Source organism: Macaca thibetana, chromosome 3 (assembly GCF_024542745.1).
Source record: "Macaca thibetana thibetana isolate TM-01 chromosome 3, ASM2454274v1, whole genome shotgun sequence".
NCBI lineage: Eukaryota > Metazoa > Chordata > Mammalia > Primates > Cercopithecidae > Macaca > Macaca thibetana.
In genome coordinates this window covers 92,327,562-92,347,623 of record NC_065580.1, presented here as the reverse complement: position 1 = coordinate 92,347,623, position 20,062 = coordinate 92,327,562, and the positions used below count along the sequence as shown (strand labels likewise).

Below are 20,062 nucleotides of genomic sequence, written 5' to 3'. Positions count from 1 at the left end.
TTAATTTTTATGTTCTTGTTGAAACCATCACTAAAATAAGAAAAACTATTTCCATCTTTCATCATAAGCAAAAATCAAATCAGGCCAGGTGTAGTGGCTCACACCTGTAATTCCAGCATTTTGGGAGGCTGAGGCTGGTGGATCACCTGAGGTCAGGAGTTTGAGACCAGCCTGGGCAAATGGCAAAACCCCATCTCTACTAAAAATAAAAAAAAATTAGCCGGGTGTGGTGGCAGGTGCCTGTAATCCCAGCTACTTGGGAGGCTAAGGCAGTAGAATCGCTTGAACCTCGGGGGCGGAGGTTGCAGTGGGCCGAGACCGCACCATTGCACTCCAGCCTGGGCAACAAGAGGGAAACTCCATCTCAAAAAAACAAAATGAAACAAACAAAAAGCAAAACAAAAACAGAAAATCAAATCAAAATGGATTAAAGACTGAAATGTAAGACCTGAAACTATAAAACTTCTGTAGGAAAAATTGGGAAAATGCTTCAGGACATCTGGGCAAATATTTTTTGGGTAAGACCTCAAACAAATGCAAAAATGGGATCGTATCAAGCTAAAAGGCTTCTGCCTAGCAAAGGAAACAACCAACAGAGTGAAAAGATAATCTAGAGAATAGAAGAAAATACTTGCAAACTAGTCACCTAACAAGGCACCAATAACCAGAATACATAAGGAACTCAAACAACTCAATAGCAAAAAAGCAAAAAACTTGATTGTAAAATGGTCAAAGGACTTGAATAGATATTTCTCTCAGAAGATGTACAAATGGCCAATAGGTAACATGAAAAATGCTCAACATCACCGAGTCATCAGGGAAATGTAAATCCAAACCACAATGAGATATCATTTCACCTCAGTTAGAATGGCTATTATTAAAAACACAGAAAATATTAAATGCTGGTGGGGATGTAGAGAAAAGGGAAAGCTTTTGTACTGCTGATGGAAATTTAAATTAGTATAGCACTACAGAAAACAGTATGCAGGTTCCTAAAAAAAATAACTACCATACGATCCAGCAATCCAGTTGCTGAGCATATACTCAAAGAAAGGAAATCAGTATGTCAAAGAGATATCTGCACTCCTATGTTTACTGCATCACTATTCACAAGAGCCAAGACATGGAATCAACTTAACTGTCCATCAACAGATGGGCAGATAAAGAAAATGTGACACACATGCATAATGGAATACTATTCAGCCATAAAAACAATGAAATCCTGTCATTTTCAGCCACATGAATGGAACTGGAGGACTTTATGTAAGTGAAATGAGCCAGGCACAAAAAGATAAATATCGTGTGTTCTTACTCACATGTGGGAGCTAAAAAAGTGGATCTTATGGAGGTAGAGAGTAGAATGATGGTTACCAGAGAACTAGAGGGAGGGAAATGGGGGAGAGGGGATGCAGAGAAGTTGGTTACCAGGTACAAAAATACAGTTAGATAGAAGAAGTAAGTGCCAGTATTCAACAGCACAGTAGGGAAATTGTAGTTCATAATTTATTGTATATTTCAAATAGCTAGAAAGGAAGAATTATAGTGTTCCTAACACAGAGAAAAAAATAAATGTTTAAGGTGATAGATATCTTACTTACCCTGACTTGACCATTACACATTGTATACAGGTATCAAACTATCACATTACCCCGAAAGACATATGAGTATAATATATCAATGAAAACATTTTTAAAATAATGAAATATGAATTTTGTAAAAATAAGAAAAACTGCAGCACATAAGACACACCTTCACCGTGGAGTTTCTGGTCAGTTTTCATTACAGAGGTCCAAAAGTGTCTGGCATATACGTGGGTTTTACTACGCAAATCGCCATATGATCTTTCTACCTGTTGGCAAGGTAAGGAATTGAACTTACCTTCTGTTGAAGAAAGGGAACCCACTCGCAGTGCACCAGCTCCTGGCGATACTGCTTTGTAAAGGGTCCGACATAAGACACAAATGCTGCCGTGAGAAGAACATCTCCACAGAGTGTCTTCTCTTGAGCTTCAAAGGACTTAATGGATTGACCCCAGCGAATCTTCTCTGACTGAAAGATGAAATTACTCAGCTGTAATTGCAGGGTGAACGTCAACTCCACAAATGCTTAATGCAATTACCTCATGGCACAGTTTATGTCCTTCCACACAGTCACTAGAAGGAACAGAGTGTAATGGTTTGGTGTGACTATTATAATCTTTCATGTGTTTGAAACCCATCATTATGATGGAGTTCTCATACTCTCCTCAGTGGAGTTTATCACAAAGTGACATTAGTTCTTTAACATCTCTTCTCACTGGACATCCCAACTCTTCCATTATGATTGAGGTCCTTCTTGAAAGGCTGACAGTCTCTCCCCTGTCCCTCTGGGAGTGGAGGATGACCAAGAGCTGTGGCCAAGAATGAGTGATGTTAGGATTACTTATTTATTTGACAAGGTCTGGTTCTATCGCCCATGATGGAATGCCATAGCACCATCTCAGCTCATGGCAACTTCTACCTCCTGGGCTCAAGCCATCTTCTCACTTCAGCCTCTCAAGTAGCTGGGACTACAGGCATGTCCCACCATGCCTGGCAAATTTTTGTATTTTTTTGTAGAGATGGGGCTTCGCCATGTTGCCCAGGCTGGTCTCACACTCATGAGCTCAAGCAATCCACCTGCCTTGGCCTCCCAAAGTGCTGGGATTACAGGCGTGAGCCACCACACCTGGCCTGATATCAGGATTTTTAATGTCAGCCTAGCTGCTCTCCATTCTTCCCACTACACTGCCCTAGTCAAACTTTTTATTTACTTACCTATTTTTAACATGCTGGCAATGGTCTGATTACAGACAAAGGGAAATGACAAACACAACTCTTCTTAATTAGTTAAAACATAAAGCCGAAATAGCCATCTATTCTGGATTCTACTAATGAAAGAGTAGCATTAGTAGTTACTAAAATCAGGTTAGTTTTCTAATATAATCATTAAATCAGTGGAGGAAGCTATGATCTATGTAAAAAGGTGGAAATCAGGACTTCACAATACTTTCCAAGAACGCTGTTGAAGTCCTTATATCTAGTTGGATGGCCATTTAAAATCTGATTTACAGGTTAAATATCTGAAGCCCTTAATATTGGATTTGAATAAAACTGCAATAAATATGTATAGATTGACTGAACTGCAGGGTAGTTTACTAATTTATTTTGTTTCAATGTATGCTAAAAATACAACATTTTAAGAACATGCAAATTAATGGAACCTGAAAAGAAATCAGCAATTTGTTAGTACAAGCAAAGAGGCACCCTATGAAATTTTGCTTTCCCCATGAAAGTAGATTGACCACAGAAAACAAAAATGATGTCATAATGGATTGGAATGCCAGTTCCCTGCAAGCCATCTTAGTATCTACAACACTGAGGTCGGAGGTCATGAAATTAGCATGTGAAAATGGTTATCAAAGTGGTTTCAAGATCATCTCCTTGCTTTGCTTGATAAAGATCACCGCAAGTTAACTATATAATTAAACACTAAGGAACTTCAGCTCTCTAGCCCTCTACAGAATTTATTACTTTCCTTCCTCAGCCACAGACAACATATCCATTAATTTTCAGGAGGAATCTCTCATTCACCTACCCTCTATCTTTGTTGTTTTTGGTTTGTAAAGGATAAACAATAAAATGTACCCACCTCATTCTCCAAAACAGCTTTGAAATTTGAAGATTTGCTAAACATAGACTTATTGGCTATCGAAATCGTCAATAATTTTGCTATAGTATCCATGCAACATAAATCATTACTGACATTGGCTAACAAGGGTTTAAGAGTTGGAACATGTCCTGTAATAAATTTCTAGACAGTTAAAAATCACTATAATTTTATTCTAATGCATTATAGATTGCCTGTAATGTCATCCTGGCTGGGGTGACCCATTTCTAATTTTGAACAGCTGCTCAACTCAGGAGTTAGTTAATGATTAAATATAAATTGCCTGATTTATTAGTCTGAATGGCTGAGCTTCCAGGTCAATGCTATATAGACAAAATCATCAGTCTTGATGTTTTTCAGAAGTTAACTGTCTGCTGTTCTAGTCAGAAAGAATTTATCCTAAAAGAAAAAGATCTGACATCTTCAATGAATCCTTTAAAAATATATATTTTTTCTTAGTTCACATACTACAATCTTCTTTTCCTTTCCTTGTCTAAATCATCATGAGTAAGCAAAGCCTTTGGAAATATTGCTATATGTTAGAGACACGTGGTAGGACCTGCTTTCCCCTTGATAAAACTTTCAGACATTCTGTAACTAGTCCAGGAAAACAGTCTAATTATATGACACTTTTTCTCAGGTACCTCAGAAATGGTGAACTCTTCAAACTGCTTCTGGTGAAATTTCTCAACTCACCTAAGAAAAGCAAGTCTTCAAAAGGCTCCAGAATTTTAATACAGGAGGCTCCCAAAACTCACCCATTTATTAATGTATTCATTCAGTAAATATCTAGTGATGCCGATGACACACCGGGACTATTCTATATGCTTGGGATCAAGCAGTGCACAAAAAAGGTGAAGTTTCCTGTTCTTGAGAAGCTCATATTTCAATTGGGGAAAAAAAAGACCAAAAAAAGTATTTGTGTGTATGCATACATGTACAACTATGTTCATGCAATAAATGCTATCAAAAAACGGTAACAGAGCAAGTGGAGAAAATAGAGATGCATATGTGTGCTTGTATGTGCGTGTGTGAATGAGTGGGGGGGACTCATGTGTGTTGGATGAAGGCTCTTTTATGTGGGGATGTCAGAGAAAACCAATTGATAATGAGAACTTTCAGCAGAGCCTGACAAAGTGAAGAGCCAGTGATGTGATTGCCTGGGAAAGGCTAAGGCACAAAGAAGGAGAGTGCCTGGAAGTATGAGGGAGAGACAGAAGGCCAGTGAAGACAGGGCAAGAGGGAAGTGGCAGAGGTGAGGACAGGGGGGTATCCAGGAGACAGATCATCATGTAGGGCCTAGTAGGTCAGTAAAGCCTTTAGACTGGACTTTGAGTGATTAATTAGTTATCGGGGACTTCTGAGTGAAGGGGTGATGGGAATGTACTTAAGTTTGTAAAATATCACCTGGCTGCAATGAGGGAAATAAGCTTTAGGAGGTAATGGTGGGGCCTGCGGAGGCATCCTGGGGAGAGATGCCAGCAGCCTGGACCAGCATGGTGAGGTGAAGAGAATGCCAAGTGCTGGGATTTGGAATGAACCTGAAAAGCACAGTCAACAGAATATGCTGATGGACTGGATGTCAGAAAGAGTCATGGGTGATTCAAAAGCTTTGGGCCAGAAAAACTGGAAGAACAGAATTGCAGTTACTGAGATGGAATGGAGAGGGGATTTGCAGGGTGAATTATGAGTTTCTGCATAATGAACTATGCATTTCAGAGAGATAGTGTATTTCAACTTGTGGTGAATTAAATTTGTGGTAATAATTTAGGGTTTTAAAAATCTACTATAGGCTGGGTGTGGTGGCTCACACCTGTAATCCTAGCACTTTGGGAGGCTGAGGTGGGTAGATCATGAGGTCAGGAGATCGAGACCATCCTGGCTAACACGGTGAAACCCCGCTCTACTAAAAATACAAAAAAATTAGCTGGGCGTGGTGGCGGGTGCCTGTAGTCCCAGCTACTCGGGAGGCTGAGGCAGGAGAATGGCATGAACCTAGGAGGTGGGGTGAGCCGAGATCACGCCACTACACTCCAGCCTGGGTGACAGAGCAAGACTCCTTCTCAAAAAAAAAAAAAAAAAAATCTACTACAAGAAATGAGGCTATCACCTAGCTATCCTAAAACATGTTTCCCCCTTTCTTGCTAAGAGAACCCTGAATCTGAATAGGATGGTAATGGCGCCCAGTTCCATGAGATGAATGGTGACTTGCTAAGCAAATGATGATAGCCCCATTCCCCCTTTTCCAGACTTTTTTTTTTTTTTTGGGCAGGAGGTGTGGGGTGGAGTTAGGAGTTTATCTAGTTCTGACAAAAGAAACTTAAGTGGGGGTCTGTCAGAGACATTTCCAGAAAAACATAAGATTTTCTCATAAAAGGAGAAAACCCCAGCTGATATAGATTGTTCCCTTTCTCTATTGTCTCTCTGAATCTGAAGGTGTAGCAACGGTCTTGAGACCATGAGGCAAAACGCATGAGGGTGAATGACCACTTGCTAAGTGTGGAGAGGCAGAGGGCAACAAAGAGCCTAGGTGGCTGGTCACTAATCATCTAGATCAACACTGATAATGGTCTAGCCTTAGCATTTTCTGTAATATGTGAAAAATAAGCTCCCATTTGTTTGAGCCACTGTAAAAGTTAGATATCACCTCCAGCCAAATGCAGTTCTAATAGTGCAGTTACATATTTTAGTGCAGTTACACACTTGTCAGCTAAAGGCATTTCTAATAATACAGTTATATACTTTTAAATTATACACTGTTACTACTTTTTAGTTATATATTTTATGTACTTTCTAATAGTGCAGTTATAGACTTTATACTTTAAAAAGTAACTACTTTATTGAGATATAATTCACATACCATGAAACTCACCCTTTAAAATACACAGTAGAGTGGTTTTTACTATCTATATAAACTTGCACAATTATCTCCTGTTGCTCATTTTAGTACATTTCCCTCACCCCAAAGACAAACCGTGTATCCAGTAGTAGTCACTCCCCAAACCCCACACCCTTGTCCAGCCTCTGCAACCATTAGTCTATTTTGTGTCTATAAATTAGCCTGCTCTGGACATTTCGTACACAGGCAGAATGTGCCTCTGTATGATATATGATACCACATATCATGTGATATGTGACCTTTTGTGTCTGGTTTCTTTCTTTTAGCATGATATTTTCAAGACTCATACATTGTAGCATAACTCAGTATTCATTTTTATAGATGCATACTATTACATTATATGGATATACATTTTATTTGTCCATTTATCAATTAATGGACATTTGGGTTGTTTCTATTTTTAGCTATTATGAATAATACTGCCATGAACATTTGCATATGAGCTTTTTAATGGACGTTTATTTTCATTTATTTGGGGTATATACCTATGAGTAGATGATTGCATCACATGCTAACTTCATGTTTAATGTTTTGAAGAACTGCAGAACTGTTTTCCAAAGAGGCGGAACCATTTTACATTCCAACCAGCATTTCTCCATATCATTTGCCAATACCATTACTGTCCATATTTTTTATTACAGTCATCCTGGTGGTTATGAAGTAGTATCTTGTGGTTTTAATTTGCATTTCCCTAATGACTAATGGAGTTGAGCATCTTTTCATGTGCTGTCTGCGTATCTTGTATGGCGAAATGTCTATTCAAATCCTTTTCTTATTTTAAAATTTGGTTATTTATCTCTTTGACTTTTGTTAGGAAATACTTGAACATACATTATGTCTTTTGAGCATCATCACAACCTTGTAAGGGAAACATTATCCACATCCCTGTTTTAGACACAAGAAAACAAAGTTGAAGATGTTTGGTGATTTCCCCAAAACTGTTGAATGCCACATTGTAGAGCAAACAAAATCTGTGAACACTGATGTCACAGAACATATGTTCCTCTACCACTCACGTTCAAGCAAGAGGATGTTAATAAGAATTATAAAAAACCTTTACCTAATGGAATAACTATTAACATTAGCACATCAGTCACCTATAAAAAGATGTAACAACAAAACCATAAGCCAACCAGGTTTAACTTGAAAGAAATCATTTGCTGGTAGAATTCAATGGCAAATGTATATTAAAAGGATCAGACAACAAACAGTTCAATTTCACAATTATCTAGCAGCCATCCTGAGTTTTATAACCTATTTCAAGAAAACCATGCTTTCTTTTTGTTTTTAAAGGATTTTTTTCACAATGTGGTAAGAAAGGAAGGGGGAAAGTAGAAAAAATAAATACATAACCCACCCACAGCTGATGTACTCCATTGTCTTAAAGTGGATACAAGACCACTAACTTCTGATAAAGTATATGTCCTCCCTGTTTTCATTGGAGATCAGACTGATGGCACACTGAGTTCAGGACTATATATTAAAAGATATGTACTTGATCATTTCTTCCTTCTGGTGAGTTAGAGCCACAGTACGAGTGATTTTTAAATATTATCCTTTGTTGTTAATTCCATGTCTATTTAGTTATTATTGGTGGCAAATAATAAAATTCCCACGAGCAGATCTGAATATTTTAGTTAGAATGTTTGGAAGAAAAGGTTTAACTTGCCTCAAGTTCCTTGACAAGTCTGTTAGCTAATTTGATGGTTTTGTTGGTTTGGTTCACCTCTTCTTGACACCGGACTTTCTCAGTTGTTGCTTTTTCAAATGATGCTGTGAGTCTGCTCAGATTTCGATCCAGATCCTGAATCAGAATTGAATTAACTTTTCAGTCATTTTTAGTTAAAACAGAGAGATTACAATCATCTTAAAACATCTGTTACTGTAAGGTAAATAGACAAACCTCTTCCCCCCATTAACCTTTGTCCCTTTACCATACGTATTTTAGGGAAGAAGGAAAAGAAGGATATAATGAAATAAACACATCAGTGCCACTATAAACTAACAGCTTACGATGTGGTCTTCTTCCCTTTCATCTCCACTGGGCAGAATGCAAGGAGCCACTGGGGTGAATGGATGCGCCCTGAAGATGCAAATGTGCTGTAGGTGCACTATCATTCCCCTCTGCTCTTCTTGCACCTAAGCCTCATCCTCCAATACCAGCTTTATTAAAGACAAGAGTGACTTGTTTTGTTTCTCCACCTACTGATTCTTTTCTCTTTGGGTTCATAATTCAGGCAGTGAAGAGGGGTGTTAATTACTAAGCCCTTTAGACCTGGCTAGGCCAATCAGATTTTTCTTTTTCTTCTTTTTTTTTGGGATGAGTATTGCTCTGTTGCCCAGGCTGAGTGCAGTGGTGCAATCTCAGCTCACTGCAACCTCTGCCCCCCAGGTTCAAGTGATTCCTGTGCCTCAGCCTCCTGAGTAGCTGGGATTACAGGTGTGCACCACCACGCCCAGCTAATTTTTGTAGATTTAGTGGAGATGAGGTTTTGCCATGTTGGCCAGGCTGGTCTTGAATTCCTGGCCTCAAGTGATCCACCCACCTGGGCCTCCCAAAGTGCTGGGATTACAGGCGTGAGCCACTGTGCCTGGCCCACATTTTTCTCTTCTGGAGGTAGGAATTGAAACTCAGAGATAATCCATTGTCTTTAGCATCGAAAGACCTTGGAGGATGTGTGAATCAGAGGGCTTCATTTAAAGAGGGAACACCTTCCACCAGGGCACAGAAAAAAATAGAGAAAACCATTGTGGAGAAAGAGAAAAGGATGAAAGGGACGTACAAAGAGAAGCAAGATGAAAAGTCACACAGCCCTAGAGACTCCAAGAGAAGTTCATGGCAGCTTCTTGTTTCCTAGATCTCTTGGGGCCCCTGGTCACCTTTTGTCCAGGAGTTTGTCTTTGTGTCCTTTTTGGCTAAGGTGTTTTGAATGAGTTCATATCACTTATAGCCAGGAAGTCTTGACTTGAGATGTCAAATGCTTGTGAGACTCCTCACTATGGTATCTTGCTAGCATATTAAGTTCCAACAAACCTAATAAGATTTATAACATTGCTTTTGTAGGTGCATGCAAAGTTCCTAGAAACTTTAACAAGAAAACTTGCAGAATATAACCTATTAATAATTTAGAGACTATATTTGTCGATGACCCAGTTATTTCACCATTACTTTATATTGCTAAAGCAGTATATATATATACATAAATATGTATATACATCAAATTTAAGATTAATATGTAAAATAGCATCAAATTTATGAGAATTGATGGAGATATTATACATCACTAGTTAGAAATAAGTTTGAAATATGGCAGGGTGTGGTGGCTCATGCCTGTAATCCCAGCACTTTGGGAGGCTGAGGCGGGCAGATCACGAAGTCAGAAGTTCGAGACCAGCCTGGCCAACATGGTGAAACCCCATCTCTACTAAAAATACAAAAATTAGCCGGGCGTGGTGGCGGGCACCTGTAATCCCAGCTACTCTGGAGGCTGAGGCAGGAGAATCGCTTGAGCCTGGGAGGCAGAGGTTGCAGTGAGCCGAGATTGAGCCATTGCACTGCAGCCTGGGAAACAAGAACAAGATCCCATCTCAAAAAAAAAAAAAAAAAAGAAGATGGAAATAAAAATATTACAGGTCTATTTTGGGTTATTAAGGGTACTTACAGTTTATCAAACACAGAAGCACATGAAAGCTCTAGTATCAGACTCCGTGGGTTGATATTTGAATGCTGCTACCAGCTAAGCAGTATCAAGTTGGGGCTATTTATTTACCTTCTCTATGCTTCAACTTCAGTATCTTAAAAATAGAATTAATAACGTTACCTAGCTCAAAGGGGTGATTTTTTGAGGATTAATTTTGATGATTCATAGAATAATACCTAGGACAGTGGAAGGCAATGGTTCTTAAAATTTTTGGTCTCAAAACCCTTTTACATTCAGACCCCTACAGGGCACTGGTTCATACAGATGATATCAAGTAATATTTATGGTATTAGAAGTTAAAACTGACAAAAATTTAAAAATTAATTTAAGAATATGAATAAACTCACCATATATTAGCATAATTCTATTAAAAATAACAATATTACCCAAACAAAATTAATGAAAAATGGAATTTAGATTTTTGTGAACCTAATTTTAATGTCTTATTTAACAGAAGCCTGTCAGATTCTTATACCTGCTACTGCGTTCAATCTGTTGAGGTGCTGCATGTCATACAACCGCTGAAAAGCTCTGCTCTATGCTTGCTGGAGAATGAAGGTGAATAAAGCAGACAATGCCTTATATAACTTGCAGGAGAGGAAACTGAGACAAAAATCAGCTGAGTGATTTGCTATAGTTTCACTAGCTAGTGAGTGAAAAAAAAACAAGGCTATGAACCCAAACCTTCTGAGTCCTGGACCAATTTAATGGAAGGCATTTAATAAAATAGATGTTTGAGAAGGTCCAGTTGTGAAGAGACAGAGCAAATACTTCCAGGCTTCCCAGTCAGATCACACATGGTATACTGTATAGTTAACAGTATCCAGCTTTGAGTTTAAAAATGTCTTGGTTCTGCCAGATACGGTGGCTCACACCTATAATCCTAGCACTTTCTGGGAGGCTGAAGTGACCTGAGGTCAGGACTTCAAGATCAGCTTGGCCAGCAGGGTGGGACTCCATCTCTACTAAAAATACAAAGAATTAGCCTGGTGTGGTAGTGCATGCCTGCAGTCCAGCTACCCGGGAGGCTGAGGCACAAGAATTGCTTGAATCTAGGGGTCAAGGTTGTAGTGAGCTGAGATCGTGCCACCGCACTCCAACCTGGATGATGGAATGAGACTGTCTCAAATGAATGAATGAATGAATATAAGAGTGAATGAATGAATGTATGTATGTATGCATTGGTTTTAGTTCCTCTACCTCTTACTGGCCCTGGTGGTATGGGCTCATTTTTCACTTTATGTGAGCTTTATATTTTCCCATTTGTAAAATGGGACTACTACTACTAATACCTACTTCATAGGTAGGTGTGCTATGGAATCAAATGTGTGTTAATACATGTAAAATATGGCATAGCACATTCAGCAAGCACATGTGAAGTTAGCTTGGTCTGCAAATATCATTGGAGTTTATTTCAAATGGGATACAAATTCACTCTGGTTCATTTTTTCATTGAATGAAAACATAACTTAATGGCAAATGTTTGAACCTGGGAGGTGGAGGTTGTAATGAGCTGAGAATGCGCCACTGCACTCCAGCCTGGGCAACAAGAACGAAACTCCATCTCAAAAAGAAAAAAAAGAAAAAGTTCAAAGCAAATATATAATCATCAAGATGATTTTACTCTAAGATAAATAAGATTAGGTTTCCAAAATATTTTCTGATGGGTCTTAATATTGCTTGTACCTTTCTCCTTGTTTTCAAAAAATTTTTCTCTATAGAAAACTCTTTTCTTGCTGTTTTTCTTTTCTCACCACCCGTTCTCTCCTTCATCTATTTTAATCTGACTGTTATTCCTATCACTTTTTTTCTTTGTTTTTTCCTACCATTTTACTGAAACATATGTGATACAAACCACCTATGACTCTGATAAACAAGCTTCATTCTCTCAAGTTACTAATCATTATTTGAAAAACAAACAAACAAACAAACAATAACAACTAACAGTTACTGATCCTCTAGCAAGCACCCAGCACTATTCTAAGTATTTTACATGTGTTAATACATTTGATCATTTCGGTAAGTCTCAGATTTTTTCATTTTATAGGCGAGGAAATTAGAGTCAATAAGGCAAAAAAGTTACTCAAGCTCACACAGACGGGAAGTACTGGGCTAAGATGTGACACGTGATGTTTGGCCCCACAGCCTATGCTCAGATGCACTGTGGTATCTGCCCTCTTTACTGTTTGTTCCAGGTGATGGTTCCCTTCAGCCCCCATGACAACAATCTCTCTTGGCTCCTCATTCACCTTCCTAACCATCTCTTTTTCTTGCTCTTTCAGATATCATCATTCTGTATCCAGTTTATAAACTGTTTGTAATCCAAGTTTCTCTCCTTGACTTTGTTTTCATTCTGCTTCCCTCACCCATGTTCATTCTGCCTCCAGTCTCTTCCCCTTTGTTTGTTGGCCCACAGTTATCTTTCCAAAAGGTAAATGTGATCAGTTTATCCCTCCTGCCCCCAACTGCAGTTCTTCAACTGCTCTCCCTGTCTGACAGCGGCAGTTCTCATATACAGCTCACAGATCCCTACTGGGGCTAGTTTATTCTGCTAGAGCTCACTGAATCTACGTTTGCCTTAGTCATTGTCTGTAACATAGTTAAAAGAAAATATAACTACTATTCATGACTGTCTGGGACTTTTTTTTGGCATTAAGAGTCTTCAATATTAGGGAGCTTAGTATATTCTGGCCTATAGGACAAACACTTACTTCTTAACCAACCCCTTGCAACTTCCTATGTGATCATGTCCCTGCCTCGCTTTTCACCACAAGTGACCCCACACAGTGACATTTATACTCTATTCTTCAGCCATGTTGAGGTACTTATTGTCCACAGGACACAAGACCCTCTTTCTTGAAATACCCTTTCCCTATCTTCTGGGTGAAAACCTATTCATCTTTTAAGACTTGATTCAAGAGGAAACTGCTTCTCCAAACCTTTCCTGAGCACCCAACTACATCCTCACCTGCAGAACTGACCAACGCCATTCTTTGCACTCCAGTGGCAGCCAGTGCAACCTCCCTTGGCAGCACTTAGCAAATTAAACAGCATTTAGCAAATCTGTAAGAGTTTTCAGAGCAGAGACTGAGCCTTCTGTGTCCCCCTGACTCCAGTGCCTAGTCCAGTGTTACAAAATGTTTGTTAACTGTTAAAAGGAAAGTGAGTCCTTCAACTAGAATAAACCTTTAGTTAAAATATAATATATGGTTCTGTTTGTCAATTTAACTAATAGTTTTTGAGTTCCTCTCATGTGTCAGCTGCTAGGCATAAAAAGTTAGAAGACTTTAAGGAGCTCACAGTGTGGAAGACAAAGGAAATGAAAGTTCACATGTTAGGATGAAGTGTACAACTGATGTGTAGGGTGTGTGGAATAATAGGGAAACTGATCAAGTATTTTCTCCAAGGAGTTCCCCTAAAGTCCAAGCTTGATCTAGGAGAACAGCGAGAATTAGCAGATGATAAAGTACCAGATCCCAAATAGCTTTCAGTGTTAGTACACAGCAAAGGTCAGTACCCACTAGGTACTAGGTACTAGGACCCACACACCAAATCTAGCAGCCATCTGGTTTTGTGTGGCCTATGAGTAAAGAATGGATTTTACATTTTTAAATGTTAAATGTAAAAAATATTAACCTTTACCTGAGAACAGTTGTGCAAAGATTTGAGAACACAGAGGGATATCACCAAAATGGCAGAGTCGAAGTAATCTGGCTTCACTCTTGCCTACAGAAAACCCAAAACAAATATCCAGCGCTAAGACTATCACCAGCAACATCCCAGAACTCAAATCTGAGGCTGAGACATTACCCAGAGCCGCAGAGAAATAAAACACTCTGAGCAGTAGAAGAAAGAACGTCTCTATCTGCAATGCCCCTACCCAAATTTACTCAGGCACTGCACATAGAAAATGCCCCCTAGACTCATGGTTTCTACACTGGAGAAAGTGAGACTGAGGTGGGCAGTCATTTTCCCCACTCAGCCACCTTACATTCCCTTGCAGGAAAACTGCTTTTTACCTCAACCCGTGGGAAGTATTCTAAGTGTCTATAGAGACAAAAATCCCTGAAAGCATCTAGTGATAAAGAGCGAAGGTGAGACTAGCAACTGCAACGCATGAAACTCTGCTCTTTATCTCAGCCAAAGGCGATGCCAAATCAGAGTGGCTTTTCAACAGCACCACACTGTACGAGGCACACTCCCATGGGTCTTCTGGGCACAAAGCCCCTAGCTAGCTTTTCCACAAAGTCAGAGTATTTTTGGGGGGCCCCTTACCCTCAATTTAGGATGGTCAGTACTTCGAGCATTTCTAAGAGTCAAGGCAAACCTGGGCTTAATGTTCCATATAGTGCTGAAAAGCAAGCAGTGATCTAGAATTAAGGAACTCAACAGGCGAATACAAATAACCTGTAAGCAAACATACTCTAGAAAGACCAAAATAAGCCAGTCAGCAAAGACTGGCATAAATAACTAATCCTTCAGTGTAAAGCCATAGATGTATGTCCACAAGAAACAGCAGCAAACAGGGAGCCATGACCTCTCCAAACAAAGCAAGGAGTGAATGACCAACTCTAATGGGATGATGATATGGGAGCTCTCAGATCAATAATTCAAAATAGTAGTTTAAGAAAACTCAGCCGATTCCAAGATAATACAAAAAAGCAATTCATAAATTTATCAGAAGTTTAAGAGATTGAAATAATTTTTAAAAAATCAAACAGATCCTGGAACTAAGAAATACATTTGCTGAAGTAAAAAATGAATTTGAGGCTTTAAAGAGCAGAATGAGTAAAGCAGAAGAAAGAATCAGTAATTTCAAAGACAGGCTATTTGAAAATATGCAGAAGTGAAAAAAGGAAAAATGATGAAACAAACAAATGTCTACAGAGAATGACCTCAAAAGAGCACATCTAACAGTCACTGGAGTTCAAGAGGGAGTTTGAAAAGAGCAAGATGCAGAAAGCTTGTTCAAAGAAAGAAGTATATATAGTAAACATGAACAGATCTAAGTGGAGAGATAGACTGAAATACAGTAATAGTAGGGGACTTCAACACCCCACCCTCATTAATAGACAGATCATCCAGACATGAAATCAACAAAGAAACATCAATGATAAACTAAACACTAGATCACATACGTCTAAGTGACATTTATAGAACATTTCATTGAACAGCTGCAAAATACAAATTCTTTTCTTTTTTTGAGACAGAGTCTCACTCTGTCACCCAGGCTGGTGTGCAATGGAATGATCTCGGCTCACTGCAGCCTCCGCCTCCTGGCTTCAAGCGATTCTCCTGCCTCAGCCTCCTGAGTAGCTGGGACTATAAGCACGTGCCACCACGCCCAGCTAATTTTTGTATTTTTAGTAGAGATGGGGTTTCACCACGTTGGCCAGGATGGTCTCTATCTCCTGACCTTGTGATCCGCCCACCTCAGCCTCCCAAAGTGCTGGGATTATAGGCGTGAGCCACTGTGCCCGGCCTGACAAGTTCTTTTCATCAGCACATGGAACATTCTCCAGAACTGACCACATATTAGCCCACAAAACAAGTCTCAACAAATTCAAAAAAGTAAAAATCATATCAAGTACCTTTTCTGATCACAATGGAATAAAACTAGAAATCAATAACAAGAGCACGTTATGCACATGTACTCTAGGACTTAACGTATAATAATAAAAAAAAAATTAAAAAAAAAAAAAAGAGGAGCTTTGGCAACTATACGAACACAGGAAAGTTAAACATACTCCTACTCAGTGGGTCAATGACATTAAGAAGGAAATTTAAAAATTTTTTGAGACAAATTAATATGGAAACCCAACATATTCAGTCTATGGAATACAGCAAAAGCAATACTAAGAGAGAAGTTTACAGCAATACGTCAAATGCCTACATAGAAAAATAAAAAAATTAAAATAACAAACCTAATGATACACCTCAAGGAACTAAAATAGCAAGAACAAATCAAACCCAAAATTTTTAGAAGGAAAGAAATAAGAAAAATCAGAGCATAAGTAAATGACTGAGATTAAAAAACACAAAATATCAATGAAATGAAAAGTTCATTTTTTGAAAAGATAAACAAAACCAGCTAACCTATAAAGAAAAAAAAAAGAAGACCCAAATAAAATAATAAATGAAAATGAATATATAACAACTGATACCACAGAAATATGAAGGATCATTAGAAACTATTATTAACATGTACATGCCAACATATTGGAAAACCTACAAGAAATAAATAAATTCCTACACATATACAATCTACCACGATTGAACCATGAAGAAATAGAAAATCTGAACAAACCAGTAATGAGTAATGAGATTGAAGCATTAAAAAGCTTAAAAAGCAATAAAAAATGTCCATCAAGAAAACCCAAGGACCTAATGGCTTTACTGTTGAATTCTACCAAACAATTGAATAATACCAATTCTACTCAAACTTTTTCAAAAAATTGAAGAGGGAATACTTCCACACTCATTTGATGAGACCAGGATTACCTGACACCAAAACTAGACAAGAACACAACAAAAAACTACAGTCAGTATCTCAGATGAAGACAGATGCAAAAATTCTCAACAAAATACTAGCAAACTGAATACAACACCCATTGAAAAGATTATTCAGCATGACCACATGGGATTCAACCCAGGGATACAAGAACAGTCCATATGCAAATGAGTAAATGTAATACATCTTATTAAGAGAATAAAGAACAAAAACTGTATGATCATTTTAATAGATGCTAAAAAAACACTCAACAAAATTCAGTATCCCTTTATGATAAAAATGCTCAACAAACTGGCTATGGAAGGCACATACTTCAACACAAAAAAGGCCATATATGACAAAGTCACAGCTAACATCACACTTAATGCAGAAAAATGGAATTCCTTTTCTCTAAGATGTGAAATAACACAGGACATTTTCACCACTTTTATTCAACCTAGTACTGGAAGTTCTAGCCAGAGCACTTAGGCAAGAGAATGAAACAAAGGACATCTGCGTTGGAAAGGAAGAAGTCAAATTAGTCTTGTTTACAGATGACCTGATCTTATTCTGAGAAAAACCTAAATAATTCACAAAAAAACTGTTAGTAAAGTTGAAGGATACAAAATCAACATACATTGACATTTCTACACACCAACAATGAACAGTCTCAAAAAGAAATCAAGAAAACAATCCCATTTAAAACAGCTACAAAAAATATAAAATACCTAGTAATAAATTCGATCAAAGAAATAAAATAGCTCTACAGGAAAAACTGCAAAATTTTGATAAAAGAAATTGAAGAGGAGACACAAAAATGGAAAAGTATCCTATGCTTATAGGTTAGAAGAATACAGTTAAAATGTCCATACTACCCAAAGCAATCTAAAGGGTCAACACAATCCCTATCAAAATACCAATGACATTCTTCACAGAAATAGGACCACCACCCTAAAATTCATACAGAACCACAGAAGACTCCAAATAGTCAAGCAATCTTGAGCAAAAAGAATGAAGCTGGAGGACTCACACTCTATGATTTCAAAGTATACTATAAAGCCATAATAACCAAACCAGCATGGTACTGGCACAAAACAGACACATAGACCAATGCAGCAGGATGGAACAGCCAATTCATTTTTGCCAAAGGCATAAAGAACATACACTGAGAAAAGGACAGTCTCCTCAATATATGGTAGAGAGAAAATTAGATAACCACATACAGAAAGTGAGATTAGACCCCTATCTCTCACCATACACAAAAATCAAATAAAAATGGATTAAAGTCTTAAATCCAAGACTTAAAACTGTAAAACTACTAGAAGAAAACATTAGGGAAATGCTTCAGGACATTGGTCTGGGCAAAAATTTCCACTGTAAGACCTCAAAAGCATAGGCAGCAAAAGAAGAAGGAGACAAATGGGATCATATTAAGATCACATAGCAAAGGAAGTAATCAAAGTGAAAAGACAACCCACAGAGTAGGCAAAAGTATTTGCAAAGTATGTATCTGACATGGGGTTAGTATCTGGAATATATAAGGAATTCAAATAACGGAACAGTAAAACAACAAATAACCTGATTTAAAAATGGGCAAAAGATCTGAAGAGATATTTTTCAAAAGAAGATACCAAAAAGGCTAACAGGTATACAAAAAATGCTGAACATCACTAATAATCAGGGAAATGCAAATCAAAATCACAGTGAGATATCATTTTACCCCAGGTAAAATAACTCTTATCAAAAACACAAAAAATAATGGATGCCAGTGAGTATGTGGAGAAAGAACATGTAAAAGAAAGGAAATCATCATATTAAAAAGATATCTGTGCTTCCATGTTTATTGTAACACTGTTCATAATATCCAAGATGTGGAATGAACCTAAATGCCCCTCAATGGATGGATAAGAAAATGTTGTATACTGACACAATGGAATATTATTTAGCCATTAAAAAATGAAATCCTGTCATTTGCAAACACGGATAGAATTGGAGGTCATTATGCAAAGTGAAATAAGCCAGGCACAGAATGATAAATAGTGTATGTTCTCACTCATATGTGGGAGCTAAAAAAGTGGATCTCATGGAGGTAGAGAGCTGACTGATGGTTATCAGAGCCTTGTAAGTGTAGGAGGAGGTGAGGGATAAAAAGAGGTTGATTAATGGGTACATAGTTAGAAAAAATACGATCTAGTATTTGATAATATAGTAGGGGGACTATAGTTAAGAATAATTTGTTGCATAGTTGACAACAGCAGGAGGAGAGGAATTAGAATGCTCCCAAAATAAAGAAGGATAAATATTTGTGGTGATCAATGTCCCAATTGCCCTGATTTGATCATTACAGACTGTATGAATATATCAAAATATCATGTATCCCAAAATATATACATTATGCATCAATTTAAAAAGGTAGCAGAATATGTCCAAGCTAGCTCATGAATTAGCTAGCTAAATAAAGTTTTTAAAAAAGAGTTGAGAACATTGACTCCTGGCCTACAAAGCCTAATATAGTTATGATTTACAGAAGAAATTTGGTTATCTGGTATAGAGTAACAGTCACCCATCATGGCAGACTGCCCTTGCTCCAGTTCCAGCTCTATCTTCCTCCTTGTGATGTTCATCTATAAACTGGAGCTGAAACAGTTCCTTCTTCTTAAGGTTTTTGAAGATGACTCTATTAAATCACTGTATGCTTAGATTTGCATCTGGCACAGAGCAGGAGTCCTTTAAGTGTTAGCTATGATGATGATTATGATGATGATGATGATGACAATGACGACGACGATGATGACAACGACAACATACTAAATGAGATAGCATTTTGAAACCATGGTCTAACCTGACTAGGTCCACCAAACTTTACTTGCCTCACTTGTTTTTAATCACTTGCTTTTTGTTGATTAAAAAATCCTATATAGCTAAAAGTCACACGGCTGAATAATATATATCTAAATTCCCACTAGCTTCCTTATAGATAACATCTGTGATGTATAGGTCACCACACTAATGATTGTTTTTCAGGGACCTGGAGTCCACTCTTGCCCAGTTCAAACTGGCTGAGCCTCCCTATCATTCATCTGGGCTTGAATGAGTGTCTGATGGGTGGCCTTTTGACATCACTGGGCCCAAAACTCCACCCTCAGATCATGCTAACACTGCCATGTTCTGAACTTGTGTCCACGAAGAGCCATAAATTCTGACTATGCTTGTGAAGACTGCCAATTACCTCACTTTTCCTTACCTCCAATCACCTTCCCATCATAGACCATCCTGCTTCTTTAT

At 38.1% G+C, this 20,062-nt stretch overlaps 1 protein-coding gene across 1 annotated transcript in view; it reads right to left on the bottom strand.

The window, feature by feature from the left end:
• DNAH11 (dynein axonemal heavy chain 11) overlaps positions 1-20,062 on the bottom strand; it is a 372,580-nt gene that overhangs the window by 98,063 nt on the left and 254,455 nt on the right. Inside the window, exons 63-64 of the mRNA XM_050784822.1 lie at positions 8,252-8,390; positions 1,879-2,045 (exon numbers count right to left, since the gene is read on the bottom strand). Coding sequence (XP_050640779.1) covers positions 1,879-2,045; positions 8,252-8,390 — 306 coding nt within the window. The remainder of the gene's footprint in view (positions 1-1,878; positions 2,046-8,251; positions 8,391-20,062) is intronic.